This window comes from Tachysurus vachellii, chromosome 26 (genome assembly GCF_030014155.1).
Source record: "Tachysurus vachellii isolate PV-2020 chromosome 26, HZAU_Pvac_v1, whole genome shotgun sequence".
Classification (NCBI taxonomy): Eukaryota; Metazoa; Chordata; class Actinopteri; order Siluriformes; family Bagridae; genus Tachysurus; species Tachysurus vachellii.
Window position 1 is genome coordinate 2925660 of NC_083485.1, and position 15768 is coordinate 2941427.

General features: G+C 33.5%; 1 protein-coding gene across 2 annotated transcripts in view; it reads right to left on the reverse strand.

The window, feature by feature from the left end:
• The window catches only part of LOC132841168 (restin homolog), a 66475-nt gene extending 52568 nt beyond the window's left edge, over positions 1-13907 (reverse strand). Inside the window, exons 1-14 of one of the 2 annotated variants that reach the window (XM_060863406.1) lie at positions 13362-13900; positions 13185-13228; positions 12834-12847; positions 12657-12684; positions 11699-11731; positions 11054-11251; positions 10780-10964; positions 10389-10443; positions 9705-10279; positions 9437-9449; positions 8186-8380; positions 7881-8071; positions 7483-7509; positions 4798-5497 (exon numbers count right to left, since the gene is read on the reverse strand). In XM_060863406.1, coding sequence (XP_060719389.1) covers positions 5414-5497; positions 7483-7509; positions 7881-8071; positions 8186-8380; positions 9437-9449; positions 9705-10279; positions 10389-10443; positions 10780-10964; positions 11054-11251; positions 11699-11731; positions 12657-12684; positions 12834-12847; positions 13185-13200 — 1614 coding nt within the window. In that variant the 5' untranslated portion in view covers positions 13201-13228; positions 13362-13900 and the 3' untranslated portion in view covers positions 4798-5413. Of the gene's footprint in view, positions 1-4797; positions 5498-7482; positions 7510-7880; positions 8072-8185; positions 8381-9436; positions 9450-9704; positions 10280-10388; positions 10444-10779; positions 10965-11053; positions 11252-11698; positions 11732-12656; positions 12685-12833; positions 12848-13184; positions 13229-13361 lie in introns of those variants that run through there. The other variant, XM_060863405.1, reaches the window with a different exon arrangement.
• Positions 13908-15768: the final 1861 nt, after the last annotated feature.

Consider the following 15768-nt stretch of genomic DNA (forward strand, 5'->3'; position numbering starts at 1 on the left):
GTTGTTTATCTCTTTCTATGAGTTTATTTGTACTGGTTTCTAGTTCTTTTACCACACTCACCAGTTGTGTGTTTTTGTCTTCCAACTGCTCCAAAAGGTCTCTGTTTTTTTCCATTAAGTCAGTTTTCTGTTGTTTTTTCAGTTTTTCCTCTTCATTTCTATCTTTCTCTTCACTGACTCTTGTTTTCTTTCTCAGTTCTATATAACAAACATACAAACACATGTGCACACACACACACACACACACAGTGATTGATTTTGTTAAATGATTGGTTGGTTGATTCATTGCTTTTATTTTTTACATTACTATTTACAGCTGGCTGTGAGAAACAAAATCTGTCTCACTCACCTTGCTCTTGCTTTTTCAGTTTTACATGTAGTTCTTTCTCCTGTTAAAAAAGCAGAAATGTGGGTTAAATGTTACTTCGTTTAGTCTAGTCAGGTCCACTGAATTATACACACTTTAGAGCAACTGACAGTTTAATAAAGTGATCTTTGTGATGATGATGATGATGATGATGATGATGATGATGATGATGATGATGATGTTTAATGTTATTAAAATGTTATGCAATTATCTATGTAATATAAGACAGAAATGTAGGTTTATTGATCCACTCAGTAGTTTTGTATCAAGTAATTAAGAACTAATTGTTAGTAAGCACTTGTATGTGCTATAGATTTATACAATAATGTGTCATATATGCTTTTATTTTTGACTAAGAATGAATAAACCTCTTCCATAATATTTGCTTAAATTAAATAAAAATACCAGATATTGTGAAGTTTTGTCCAGTGATTCATTATTCTTCAGACACTGCAGTAATCCTGTATCTTCATAGAACAGACAGTCGACTGTGATCATATTCTTTCTGTTTACATATCTGCTGCTGTCTGGAACAACACACTCTGGATCAAATGTGTGATGGAGCACCACCAGGACTACAGGTTTGGTGTCTGTAAAAAAATCAGTACAACTTATTCACTATATGCAAAAGTATTTAGCATAAATAATGCATTATTTTAGAAAATATTTTCTAACTACCTGAAATATCATGTAGACGTTTCATTGCTGCTTCAATGTCAGTTCCAGCTCGTGACACAATCGGGCAGAAACCCAGGATGAAATCACACTCATCCTCTGTATTCACCTCCTTCAGGTGAACTCGTTGTTTAAGACGAGTTATAAAGTGCTTGTGGGAATTCAGTGTATTTCCAGATAAAATCAGCTTAAACTTTAAATCTGTGAATAAACAGGAAAAACATTTTAAAAAATATATATATTTATTAAAGATAGATTATATTTAACCTACAATTATTTTTATATATACAGATATACAGTTTTAATTCCTACATTTTAATAATGTTCACTGGTCCACGATCCAAGATGTTTATTAAAATTCTCACCCAAGAAGCTTCCAAATAGGAACGTTATATATAATTGTTTATATAAAAAGGAAAAGTTGAAGAGGATTTTGGCTGACAGAGTAGGAGTAAAAGAAAGATGTTGTGCTAACATTCAGGCTAATATAATTGAGCATTGTATCAAACATGATTTTTGCAGATGTTTTGTTCAACTTTGTCAGCAAAGAAACCTGCACATGATCACTTTTTAAGAGTCCTAAGTATGATCTTTATAAAAGGAAAATGTAGTGTCTGTTCTCACTGAATATTTGGGATTTTCTTATACTCACATGACTTTTCAGTCCTTAATGCAGATGCATATAAATATATAAATATAGATTCATATAAATATACATAAAATATTCATATAAAAAGGAAAAGTTGCAGAGGATTTTGGCTGACAGAGTAGGAGTAAAAGAAAGATGTTGTGCTAACAACATATGCAAATAAAATTCAGGCTAATTTAATTAAACATAAACTTTGCCAGTAAAGAAAATTGCACATGATCACTTTTTTGTCCCAAAAACAGTTCAAAGGATCAATGTAGTGTTTGTTCTCACTGAATATTTGGGATTTTCTTATACTTACTTGACTTAGTCCATAATGCAGATGAACCCTGTGGGAACAAATTACACACCCTGTGGTTTTCACACTGTTCAAGATAATCTCAATTAAATAAAGTCTATAACAGGCTGTAACAGTGTTTCTTCATCTAAGAATATAGTTAGATTATAATAAAGTTTGTCTAAAACTAGAAAATCAGAATAAGTGGCTTATGTCATCAATCAAATTCATCTGGACTTGTGAACAAAAAGGAAATCACATGAACAGAAATAATCCCTCAGTGTAATAATAGCTCTGTGAATAAGTGGATGTTTCCTCTTCCCATCAGCAGAGGTCGCACTCTCTTATTCTGGGATAGTTCATGCTTTTCCACTACAAAAGGACATTAATATTCATTGCAGTGCCTTGATGATATTTATTACTGTGTAAATCCTGATTGCCTTTATATGCTTTACACCACCTTGGATTTTGTTTATTTATTTATTTACTTTTTTACTTTTACCAGTTATATTGATTTGTGGATTGTGTTTTCAGTTGTGTTTGCTGTGCTGTTATTGAAATATTTTCATCAAAACTTTTTTTTTTATCTAGGATTCAATCTGCATTTGAAAGACAAAAGAAATAATAATTAATTAATAATACACTTTGGGATATTAGACAAAAAAATCAGAAGGATTATAAGAAGAAAAATAAAGCTTTTCTGAAAATTGCAAAATTTCTGACAGGAAGCATTTACTGTATAATACTCCAGAAAATTATTGGGAAACAAAAGAACTTCAATTAAATAGTTAAAACATAAAGAATTAAATAGTGTCTAATATCATTTGAAGTAAATTACCATCCAAAAGAGTAAAATAGTCATTTTATTTACTTACCCCTGTAATAATGTGCAGAACAAAAGAAGAGAAAGGAAAAACATCATTAGTAAACAACAGCAGAATATAAAATAGTGTCACTTTCAGTACTATTCTGTAATATTGTCCATTGGAGTTTATGTACAGAAAGAAAACATTAAAATCTATTTAGACTAAAGAGAGAAATTTTATATTTATTTACTATCAAAAAACAACACTGTAGATTTATAGACCTCTACAGAGAGTTTTCTCTTTTAGTCTCTAATTCTCACCTGATTCTTCAGACTTCCCAGAAGTCCCAGACTTCTCAGACCTCAACTGAAATATAAAAAAATATTTTTAATAACATTCTAGTACATTTTCTGTGCTCTATTAAAATTTAATCTGATAATCAAATAATCTATGTATGGTACCTATGATTACCATCAATGAAAAGATTTGAGCAAATTTTTAGTATAAACCTACCAATGAGAAAAGTCCTGTTTAAAACATCAGAGAGAAACATGATATTAAGATGACATCATGAAGAAAACACCTTTGTTAAGTTTGTAGATGGTGTAAACACATCAGTTTTTAAAAATGAAAACACTGAATGTTAGAAAAAATTTAAAATACTGCTTTGTGAAAACGAAACAGAAACTTTATCAGACTCTGTTAACAGTTAACTCATGGTTTGTGATGACTGATAAAATCTTCTGACTGAATGGTCATATCCCAAAACATGAAACAATATAAAACAAAATATTTAATATAAAAATTTTACTACTGTTTTATGTTCAGAAATGACAGTCATTAAAGCCTTTGTATACCTTTCTCAGTTGCCATCTTTATCTTTCTGTAGCTTCAGACTAAAAGGCGAGAGAGAGAGAGAGAGAGAGAGAGAGAGAGAGAGAGAGAGAGAGAGAGAGATTCAGTGTCATCACCTTTCTCTTTCTATGTCATGTAGGCAATCAAACCCAATATCATATTATATTTAAATATATTATTTAACAGCTCTTTACTCACTTCTTTATCTGCTGCTTTAGAAGAACTCGCACACATGAAGATGAAATGCTTTCACTTTCACCTTCACTGCTGACGCAGACTCGCTGGTTCCACCCTGGTCTTCCTCTCTAGATTTCATATTTACTTTAGTAAAATCTTTATTCACAGTGTATGTAGGTGTCACGCTTGCCTGTCTTCAAAACTTGAGAGCCCTGCTAAACAATAGCTTCAGACTGCAGAATAAAGAGTGAAAGTGACACTGTAACCATGTATATAAATAGTAGTTATACTTATATCTTTATAACTTATATAACTTATATCTAAACTTATATCTTTCTTTCTTTATGTGCTTGTTTCTTTCTTTATATAGATATTTAATTAGTTAATTAGTTCATGCAGTTCCCTGCATCATTGCTTTGAGGTAAACGTTTTTCTTCTATGGTAGATGCTCTTCCTCATAGATGTGTAAATTCTGCCCCATTTTGGATGAACTAAGTAAAGTCAGTATTCTGCTCTAACAGTGCAGTGACTGTAGGATTTCAGTTTTTTCCCCAAATCTGTTGTGAACACAAACACAACCAGGAACACTGCAGTGCTTTCACTTTGTTATTCCACACCCAGTCACACCATGAGCTGATCTGACAGCAGGTCTGACCAGAAATACAGAGTAAGGATCATTGTTTATACATGAACCAAAGTGAACCTCAAATGGGATTACATACAGTTTTGTGTGGAAAAGAAAGGAACATTAACGTCATGCCCTACTAGTTAAAAAGAAAAAGTTGTTTCCTGTTATTAAGACATATAACAATTTGGTATAAAACAAAATACCAAATTATTGCAGTTTTTATCCCAAGTTGATCAAATACATATACACATAAATTCTGTTGTATTTTTAAGAGGCATTATATTGTCAATAAGCTGTTTAAAATTCCATGAAATTATATTTTGTTCAAATGAATTGGTATTTTAGTACACTGAAAGAAAAAAACCTGTGCAAACTCTTTATTACCAAATGCTTACTGCTCCCAGAGGGATCACACCTTCTAGGTCAACAGGTTTGATGGGTGAGGGCAGGTACAAATATAATTATCTATGGATAAAATACAATATATATACATACAGATATATAAAGATCATTTTTAATATATACTATAAGTAGAGATAATACAGAATAGAGTTTATACCAAGTCGGTAACTTCATCTACTAGTTGCAGCTTTGTCCATTATGTGACCTGTGACCTATGCTGCATAAACACATATATCTGTTATATAATATTTAGACAGCATGCTAATGAATCTCTACAATGTGCAATCAGAGGGAAATAGCAAACCTTTTACTGAAATATAAAAAAATGTAAGTAAAGATTTCTTTTCATTTCAGCTTTTATCCATTTTGTTAATCAGAAATGAAACACAGTTTATTCTATTAGCATTTAATACACATGTATTAGTACTTATTCAATACTGTTTTTTCTGGTGTAGCAAAACCATTTGTATATTAATTAAAAAATATTTTAAAAAGCCAAATAAATCTTTTGAGCAGTCAGTTTTAGGAAAAGTATAAGCACCCATAAAGCCCTGTTATTTAAGTAATTCAATATGTACTATTCTATTGTAAGAGCCACCCTTCCTTTAGCTCGTTTTTCTTCTGTCCGGTTGTTATCGCTTCGTTTTTCTTTCTTTTTTTTCTAAAAAAAAAACAAGAAACACAGAAAAAACATCTTGAAAACAATCTAGCAATTGCTCCTCAACTCTTTTTTTAGTACAAGGCCCTGACGACATTCTACTGAAGAAAACTAATACACAATAAATATCGGCATAAAAATAATTATATGTTTTTCTTTGTTAAATAACAGCTTGTTTTTTATGCTTTAATCACCAGGCATAGAAGCATTTGTTCATTAAGTGTTACTACAGAATCAATAATGTATAAGAATCTTCTGTGATAGAAAATTCTTCTGTTAAAAAGCTGTCATTTTACAGCAGTACAAGATCAATACATGTGGATTGTTGGTGGTACATGAGTAGGGTTGGGAACCGAGAACCGGTTCTTATTCAGAACCGCTTCTGTTTTTTAACAGGAACCGGAACCGCGCGAATTTTTTAGTTTCGGTTCCAAACGCGGTTCCGATGAGATGCCGGGCAAAGCGATGTGAGGGGTCACTTTAAATAGCCATGTCTTACCTCATGAATATTAATTGTTTTACAGTCACGCAACCAAATTAACGCAGCTTACCACAGAAATCAGTCACTCGCGCTGCTGTGCTGAGGTAAAACATGTCTTTGTGTTAAACATGTCTAAAAAAAGTCTAAAGTGTGGATTAATTTCCAAAGCTACGACAAGGAAGCAAATCTACCCCATCATAAAAAAAAAAAAAAAAAAAAAAAAAACATTTTCCAAAAATAAATGTTGTAGTACATCTATCAGGACATCAGTGATGTGCGATCTGAATTTGGTGACAGTACAGTGTATTACAGTAAAGCTATTGATTTTTTAATATTATGAAAAATCATAAAAAATAAACAAAAACACATTTATCCCAAATAAGTGTTGTAGTACAACACTCAGGACATCAGTGATGTGTGATCTGAGTTTGGTGACAGTACAGTGTATTACAGTAAAGTTATTGACTGTTTTTTGTTTTCGCTTTTCGGGTTTTGCACTTTTGCTGACGGTCCCTTGGAATCTGTCTCTTAGGTGTTCACACATAGAGACTTATGTATTTTGTCCAACGCAGAGGAAAGCTGATATTGAGGAAGCTTGGCTTGTAGCTGCCTCTCTACATTACTATAAAAAAGAGCCGTTATTTGTGTAATAAGAGTGTTTAGGTCAGGAGCTATTGACTCGGGAAATTCGAATCTGTGAATATGGAGCCAACTTTACTTAAGTCCCTCTGAGAGGGTTTTCTCCACAGCTGGAGATACAATAAGCCAAAGCAGACGTTAATTTTTCTTCAGAAAAATTGCTAACTGTTTTGCTAAGTTGTAATTCTGAATTTGAAGTTGAAATTTGATGTTGGATTTATTTAAATTGATATGAATTGAAATGCTCTGTTTAAAATATTTAAAGAGTGATTAATAAACACAAATGGAATTGTTTAAGTATTGTGCATTATTTTTGCACATTTCTTTTATTATGGAATCGGAATCAGAACCGGGAATCGTAAGGCAGAACTGGAACCGGAATCGGAACCGGAAAATTCCTTTTGATACCCAACCCTATACATGAGGCTCTCTTAATTTGTCTCAATATGTCAATGTCATGTCCACACTATAGTTAGTCCTCCCACTAACACTATTGCCAAGAATCTATGGGGTTTGTAGAGTCACACTTACTAATTAATTTGGATATTGGCTTGCACCTTATAATAGTTATATTCATCAGCAACTTGGTGAGATACTAGACAAGTTGAATAAAATAGCTACTGTTGCATTAATAAACATATTTAAAGTAACTACTTTGTTTTGCTTAAGAGAGTTATTATTTATGTACCTAACTTGCAAATATGCAAATTAATTAACTGAATGAATTAAGAATGTGCTGAATATGTTAGGTGAGGTATATTTGGGTTTGGGGTTAGGCAAGGATGTATTTATGTGACAGCAACATTATATAATTATTATTATTATTATTATTTTATTTTATTTTATTTTTTAAGGTTGTATGACTTACTTTTTTAGGCTCCTGTTTTTCGTGTTTCTGTGGAGTAGAATATGATGCATGTTAATATGAGGCATATAAAGCATAGTACACTTAGGGGCTCTCTAAGGATTATTGATAAGCTCACTGAACAATAAACAGTCTCTTACTGTCCGCAGAGTATAATATTTATATAAAACTCAGTAATAAACTATATACAAGTCTTCTTGATTGGATCAAAGAACACAGTTTTAATAGAAATATGAACATTTTAGCATAATGAAATCGTAATAAAATATTTTTAAACTTTTATTTTTAAAATTTTAAAATATTTTATTCTCTAACTTCTGCTGTTGTTTCTTAGGTTCTAATGTCTTTACATTAACGCAGGGCAAACAGACAGAAAACCCACTGTACTTCAGGATACATACCACAATCTTAAGCCAATCTGCAACCTTTTTTATTGCTTCATCATTCTTGGGGCACGAGAACAGTCCCTCGTCCTCACTGAACAGACAGTCAACGATGAAAGTTTTTTCTCTGGTCACAGTTCTGCTGCTGTCTGGTGTAATGAGCTCTCGATCAAATGTGTGATGGAGCACCACTAGTGCGATGTATTTGTCTGTAAACATTTTTTTAAAGAAATGAGTAAAGACTTTCTCCTCTTTTTTATATATATATATATATATATATATATCATAATTTAGACACATCATCAAAAATGATTATGACAAACCTCCAAAGCTGTTAAGTTTTTGCAGTGCAGCCTCGATATCAGTTCCAGCTCGTGAAACAATGGGGACATAATATAGAATTGCTTTACACTCCTCCTCTGTAGACATCTTCATAGATTTTCTTATTTTTTTAAGTTCTTTTGTGAACTGTTCACAAGGTGCTTGTACCATTGGAGGAATGACTTCATAGCATTTAACTATTTTAGAGAAGCACAAAACAATAGATTAAATAAAGCAACACATACTGAATGTATGTGTATATTTGTACTCTGTTCTTTGACTCTGGTTCTAAAATGTATTTTAGTTAAAATGACACTTATTAGGAGAAAAATGTAAAAACTCTTAAACATAAGTGATAACAATAGGGTTTCATTATTAGCCTTACAAAAAAGAGAAGGAGCTTTTGTTCTCAATCACCATGTTATAGTTAAGTACAGCAACATGGTGCGTTTGTGCTTACAGCTTTAAGCTGGAATAGTTAAGCTGAGTGTACCTGTAGTGTGGTGAACAATTTCAGGAAGTGTTGAGGAAATATGGTAAAGAACATGATCAGTAGTAGCCTGATTTACAATCAATCATAGATAGACAAACTACATCATCCTGAAACATAGTAGAACATTCATTCATTCATTTTCTACCGCTTATCCGAACTACCTCAGGTCACGGGGAGCCTGTGCCTATCTCAGGCGTCATCGGGCATCAAGGCAGGATACACCCTGGACTGAGTGCCAACCCATCGCAGGGCACACACACACACTCTCATTCACTCACGCAATCACACACTACGGACAATTTTCCAGAGATGCCAATCAACCCACCATGCATGTCTTTGGACCGGGGGAGGAAACCGGAGTACCCGGAGGAAACCCCCGAGGCACGGGGAGAACATGCAAACTCCACACACACAAGGCGGAGGCGGGAATCGAACCCCCGACCCTGGAGGTGTGAGGCGAACGTGCTAACCACTAAGCCACCATGCCCCCCATCGTAGAACATGCAAAATGTAATTTAATAGATAATTAAAATTAGAATATTAGGTACTTTTAAATGTTGTTAACAAAATTCTGGAAAATATACCTTTAATCTAAATTTGACAGTGACTTAGAATATTGGTTTAGGAAGAAAGTCTCATTCTAATATTGGCCTTTATGATAAAATGGCAAATAAATACAACATTTGTCAAATCCAGATCAACATACATTTTATCTCTTTACTGCGTTTCAGTGCAAAAAAAAAAAAAAAGACAGTCGTACCTTTTTTCTTTAGCTGTGAAGGAGACCAGAAAGAAATAATAGCATGAGAAAAAGACGTCAAGAAAGTCATTCAAATCCGATTATTTTCGACTAAAGTAGAGAAGCAAAATTCTTACTAAACCTAACAATGCTACATTCTGCACAAGTTCATGCACAATGACCATAAAAATCAATCGTTTTTTTAACAGATAATCCGAAACACTATATATTTTTTAGCTGTGACTATTTCTCTTTTAACTTCTGTTTTTTTTTTCAGTTAATTTTTTACCTGAAAAACGTGTGTGCCCTTCTCATCCTTCATCTCCAGTTTTTGTCTAGTTTCAGCCAGAAGTCTGTCTTTCTCTTCAAGCTGTTGGTTTTTTTCTGTTATCTCAGATTTCTGTTGCTCCAATACGATCATCATGTCCTGTAGTTGTCTCTCTTTGTTCTGCAGCTCCTGTCCCAGTTCTTTCACCACACTCTCCAGTTGTCTCTCTTTGTCCTTCAATTGTGTCTGATTCTTTTCTAACGCCATATTTGATTTTCTCAATTCTCTTACTTCACTGAGCTGTTTCTCCTTCTCTTCCAATGTCTTGTCCTTCTTCTGAAGTGTTTGTGTATTTTCTGTCAGAGGTTCTTTATTTCTCTTTAAATTCTGTCTCATTATTTTTTCCTGACTCTCATTTCTTTGCTCCATGTCCTCCACATTGTCAGTGTTGATGTCTTCTGGGTTCAGTTGTTTATTTCTCTCAGGTTGAGAATTTTCGCTTTCCTCTGACACATTAGTTGTTTGATCTGGTTTCATATTTGTACCTTCAATTCCTGTAACTTCCTTTTTAATGCTTCTTGCACTGTTTCTGGGTCCTATGCAAAACACACACACACACACACACGCACAGACATTGATTGATTATTGATTTTTTTTTACATTACTATCTTAAGAAACAAACAAAAAATAATCTGTCACACTCACCTGACCTTTCACCTTCCTTTTGCCTTTTCATGTTTTCACAGTTTATATATTCTTTCTGTTAAAAAGCAGAAGATGTTCATTTACAAATAATTACATAGGTCGGGTAAATTATACACACTTTAGAGCAGCTCTGCTGACAGATTAATAAAGTGCTCTTTGTGTGTGTAAGGAAACAACACATTATTATTATTATTATTATTATTATATTTATTTATTTATTTATTTATTTATTTATTTATTGATTGATTTATTTATTTATTTATTTATTTATTTATTTATTTATTCTTTTTTTTTCTTTTTTTTTTATTAAAATCTTATGTAACTCCAGAAATGTAGGTTTATTCATCTACCCAGTATTTTTTTATACTAAGCTTAAATTAAATAAAAATACCAGATACTGTGAAGTTTTGTCCAGTGATTCATTATTCTTCAGACACTGCAGTAATCCTTTATCTTCATAGAACAGACAGTCGACTGTGATCATATTCTTTCTGTTTACACATTTGATGCTGTCTGGAACAACACACTCTGGATCAAATGTGTGATGGAGCACCACCAGGACTACAGGTTTGGTGTCTGTAAAAACATCCATACCACTTATTCACTATATGCAAAAGTAATTCAGCAAACATAATGCATTATTTTAGAGAATGTTTTGTAAGTACCTGAAACATTGTGTAGACTTTTCATTGCTGCTTCAATGTCAGTTCCAGCTCGTGACACAATCGGGCAGAAAACCAGAATAAAATCACACTCATCCTCTGTATTCACCTCCTTCAGGTGAACTTCTTGTTTAAGATGAGTTATGAAGTCCTCGTGGGAATTCAGTGTTTTTCCAGAGAAAATCAGCTTAAACTTTAAATCTGTGAACAAACAGGAAAAACATTTATTTATTTTTATTATGTATTAAAGATCGATTATATTTATACTAAAATTATTTTCATATACTATAAAAACTACAGTTTTTGGAAATTACTACATTTTAATAATGTTCACTGGTACACGATCCAAGATGTTTATTAAAACGCTCATCCAAGAAGCTTCCAAATAGGAACGTTATATATAAATGTTTATATAAAGAGGAAAAGTTGAAGAGGATTTTGGCTGACAGAGTAGGAGTAAAAGAATAATGTTGTGCCAAAATTCAGGCTAATATAATTGAGCATTGAATCAAACATGATTTTCGCAGACGTTTTGTTCAACTTTGCCAGCAGAGAAAATTGCACATGATCACTTTTTTGGCCAAAAACAACTCAATGATCAATGTAGTGTCTGTTCTCACTGAATATTTGGGATTTTCTTATACTCACATGACTTTTCAGTCCATAATGCAGATGCACCCTGTGGGAACAAATTACACACCCTGTGGTTTTCACACTGTTCAAGATAATCTCAATTAAATAAAGTCTATAACAGGCTGTAACAGTGTTTCTTCATCTAAGAATATAGTTAGATTATAATAAAGTTTGTCTAAAACTAGAAAATCAGAATAAGTGGCTTATGTCATCAATCAAATTCATCTGGACTTGTGAACAAAAAGGAAATCACATGAACAGAAATAAGCCCTAATATGCTTCACCCCACCTTGGATTTTGTTTATTTATTTATTTATTTATTTATTTATTTATTTACTTTTACCAGTTATATTGATTTGTGGATTGTGTTTTCAGTTGTGTTTAGCTGTTCTGTTATTGAAATATTTTCATCAAAACTTTTTTTTTAATCTAGATATCAATCTGCATTTGAGAGACAAAAGAAATAATATTCAATGAATAAAACACTTTGGGATATTAGACAAAAAATTAGAAGAAGAAAAAAAAACAGCTTTACTGAAAATCCAAAATGGCTGACAGGAAGTTCACTTGACAGGAAGCATTTACTTTATAATACTCCAGAAAATGATTGGGGCAAAAAAAAAAAAAAAAACTAATATTAAACATAAAGAATTAAATAGCATCTAATATCATTTGAAGTAAATTACCATCCAAAAGAGTAAAATAGTCATTTTATTTACTTACCTCTGTAATAATGTGCAGAACAAAAGAAGAGAAGGGAAAAACATCATTAGTAAAAAACAGCAGAATATAAAATAGTGTCACTTTCAGTACTATTCTGTAATATTGTCCATTGGAGTTTATGTACAGAAAGAAAACATCAAAATCTATTTAGACTAAAGAGAGAAATTTTATATTTATATACAATAGAAAACAACACTGTAGATTTATAGACCTCTACAGAGAGTTTTCTCTTTTAGTCTCTAATTCTCACCTGATTCTTCAGACTTCCCAGAACTCAACTGAAATATAAAAACTTATTTTTAATGACATTCTAGTAAACTTTCTGTGCTCTGTAATAAACTTTAATCTGATAAGCAAATAATCTATGTATGGTATCTATGGTTACCATCAATGAAAAGATTTGAGCAAATTTGTAGTATAAACTTACCAATGATGAATGTCCTGTTTAAAACATCAAAGAGAAACATGATATTAAGATGACATCATGAAGAAAACACATTTATTAGGTTTGTAGATGGTGCAAATGCATCAGTTTAAAAAAAAAGGAAAACACTGAATGTTAGAATAAATTTAAAATGCTGCTCTGTGAAACAGAAACCCAGTGAGTTTATGACAGTTAACTGGATTATGATGACTGATAAAATCTTCTGACTGAATGGTGATATACCAAAACATTAAACAATATAAAACAATATATTTAATATAAATAAATATATATTATATAAATTTTACTACTGTTTTATGTTCAGAAATGACAGTCTTTAAAGCCTTTGTGTACCGTTCTCAGTTGCCATCTTTATCTTCCTGTACAGTAGGTTCAGACTAAAAGGAGAGAGAGAGAGAGAGAGAGAGAGAGAGATTCAGTATCATCATCTCTCTCTTTCTATGTCATGTAGGTAATCAAACCCAATATCATATTATATTTAAATATATTATTTAACAGCTCTTTACTCACTTCTTTATCTGCTGCTTTAGAAGAACTCACACACATGAAGATGAAATGCTTTCACTTTCACCTTCACTGCTGATGCAGACTCACTGGACCCACTTCCTGTTCTAGTCTAGTCCTCTCTAGACTTCATATTTACTTTAGTAAAATCTTTATTCACTTTAAGCCTATTTCAAATTTCATTTTTATCGCAAATGGCGGACCAAATGGCGGACCGAGTGACGGTTCTGCCCGGACCCGTTAAAATTCTAATATTATCATATTAAGCATCTCCTTATTATAATCTAATATCCTAAGATTATATAAGCTCTTTGATATTAATAAAAAGATAAATCTTTCGTTCCTGTGGAGTTAATCTAGTTATTATGACAGGAGCGTCATCAAAAGCCAAGCCAATCAAATCGGTTGTTTCTGTTCCATACTCCAGAGCAGAAGGTGGCAGTAATGCACCTAATTACGCTGGTTGCCAGCCGCTATTAAAAACCAAGAAGAAGAAGAGATCGATTGTTTACCTTTCAGCAACAGAGAATAACGAGTGTAAGAAAGAGAGAGAGGAGATGAGAGAAAATGGCTTGCTAAAAAATGAGAAAAGTAGATGGTGAAAACCGGACTTTTAAAGATGAATGGACTGACCAATACATGTTCATTCTGCCTGCAACCAGTTCTAAATCTTTGTGTCTCATATGCTGTGAAAAGGTGGCGTTAATAAAAAGTGGCAACGTTAAGCGTCACTATTGCCCCTTTTCCACCGAGGCAGTTCGAGTGCTGGTTCGGAGCCAGAGCCTAATTTAGAACCAGTTCTTTCTTTTTCGACAGCCAAAGCACCGGCTCTGAACCAGGAAAAGTGGTTCTTAAGTAGCACCAAAAACGTTGCTGGTCTAGACTTAAGAACGTTGCTGGGACACGTGACACGTATACAGTGACGTCAGACTCGGCTCTGTGTGATGGCTCTTTAGCCGGTGGAAAGGCAAACCGGTTCTTAGAAGGTTCACCAGTGGAACCAAATTTGAACCAGCACCAGTGCTAGCTCTGAACCAGCACCCGGTTCTTTTTGGTGGAAAAGGGGCATATGAGACCAAACACGGGTCGTTTGAGGAAATGTACCCGCAGAAATCCGCAGTGAGGGCAAGTAAAATTATCGAATTGAAAGCACAGTATGACAGGTCTACTCTTGTCATCACGCATGCATTTACAGGCCAGCAACGTGCAAATAAGTGTTCGTTAATGATTGCGTGGATTTTGGCGCAACACAAGAAAGCATTCAGCGATGTGACAGTTGTGAAGGAGTGCTTAAATGCGGCTGCAGAAACTGTACTTGACGTTAAACAAAAAGACGACGTGTGAAAAAAAATCAAGAAAATCCCATTGTCAGCTACAACAACTAGAAACTCTAAACTATTAGCAGATGATGTACTGGCACAGCTTGATGAAGCTGTTCAGAACACAGTATGCATATCCTTAGTCATTGATGAGTCCACAGATGTAACGGATAATGCCCAGCTTTTGGTGTATGTGAGATTTCCTCACAAAGAGGAAAGAGATGTGTGAGGACATGCTAGGATCAACGCCACTTGAGACACACACAAGAGGACAGGATATATATGAGGGGATAAAGGAGATTAAATATAGATACCCCTGCGATGGGTTGGCACTCCGTCCAGGGTGTATCCTGCCTTGATGCCCGATGACGCCTGAGATAGGCACAGGCTCCCCGTGACCCGAGGTAGTTCGGATAAGCGGTAGAAGATGAATGAATGAATGAATGAATGAATGAATGAATGAATATAGATACTTGAAATATAGGCCCTAAGTTCAGGCTGCTCAAAGCTGTGTTTGCACTTTTTATTTATTTTATTCAGAAGAAATTCAGTGTCTGTTGTCTGTTACTTGACATGTAGTAAAGTCAACTACAGTATTGTTTTCCATTCAAGTGCCATACAAGTTCAGACTTTGAAAACACTTGAAATTTAACAATAAATTATATAGAAATGTATGTGCGTTATTGATTTTATTAACATGAGGGTGCACTATTTTAAGTGACAATATAAGATTCGGACCTTTGCTTGGAGGAAATTTTAGTAACTGGACCTCTTTGAATTTTAATTGAATACCCCTGCTCTACAGTGTACAGTATGTGCTAACCCTTCTATATGTGTCCCTGTGTTAACTGTAGCTAACACCTTGAAAAACTTGGTGTGAGGTCCATATTCTTAAGGACCCTGGACTCTGGTATTATGTATTTAAATTCACTTCTGATGCTCTGAACTCTGAAATAAACTAAACAATAGCTTCAGACTGCAGAATAAAGAGAGAAAGTGACATGCCGCACGCGCAGTTCAGAGAGAGTTCTCGCAATACACTTTTCAAAGCAACGGTGAAGCATCGCCTCTGAATGATGTAGGGAGGGGTTATA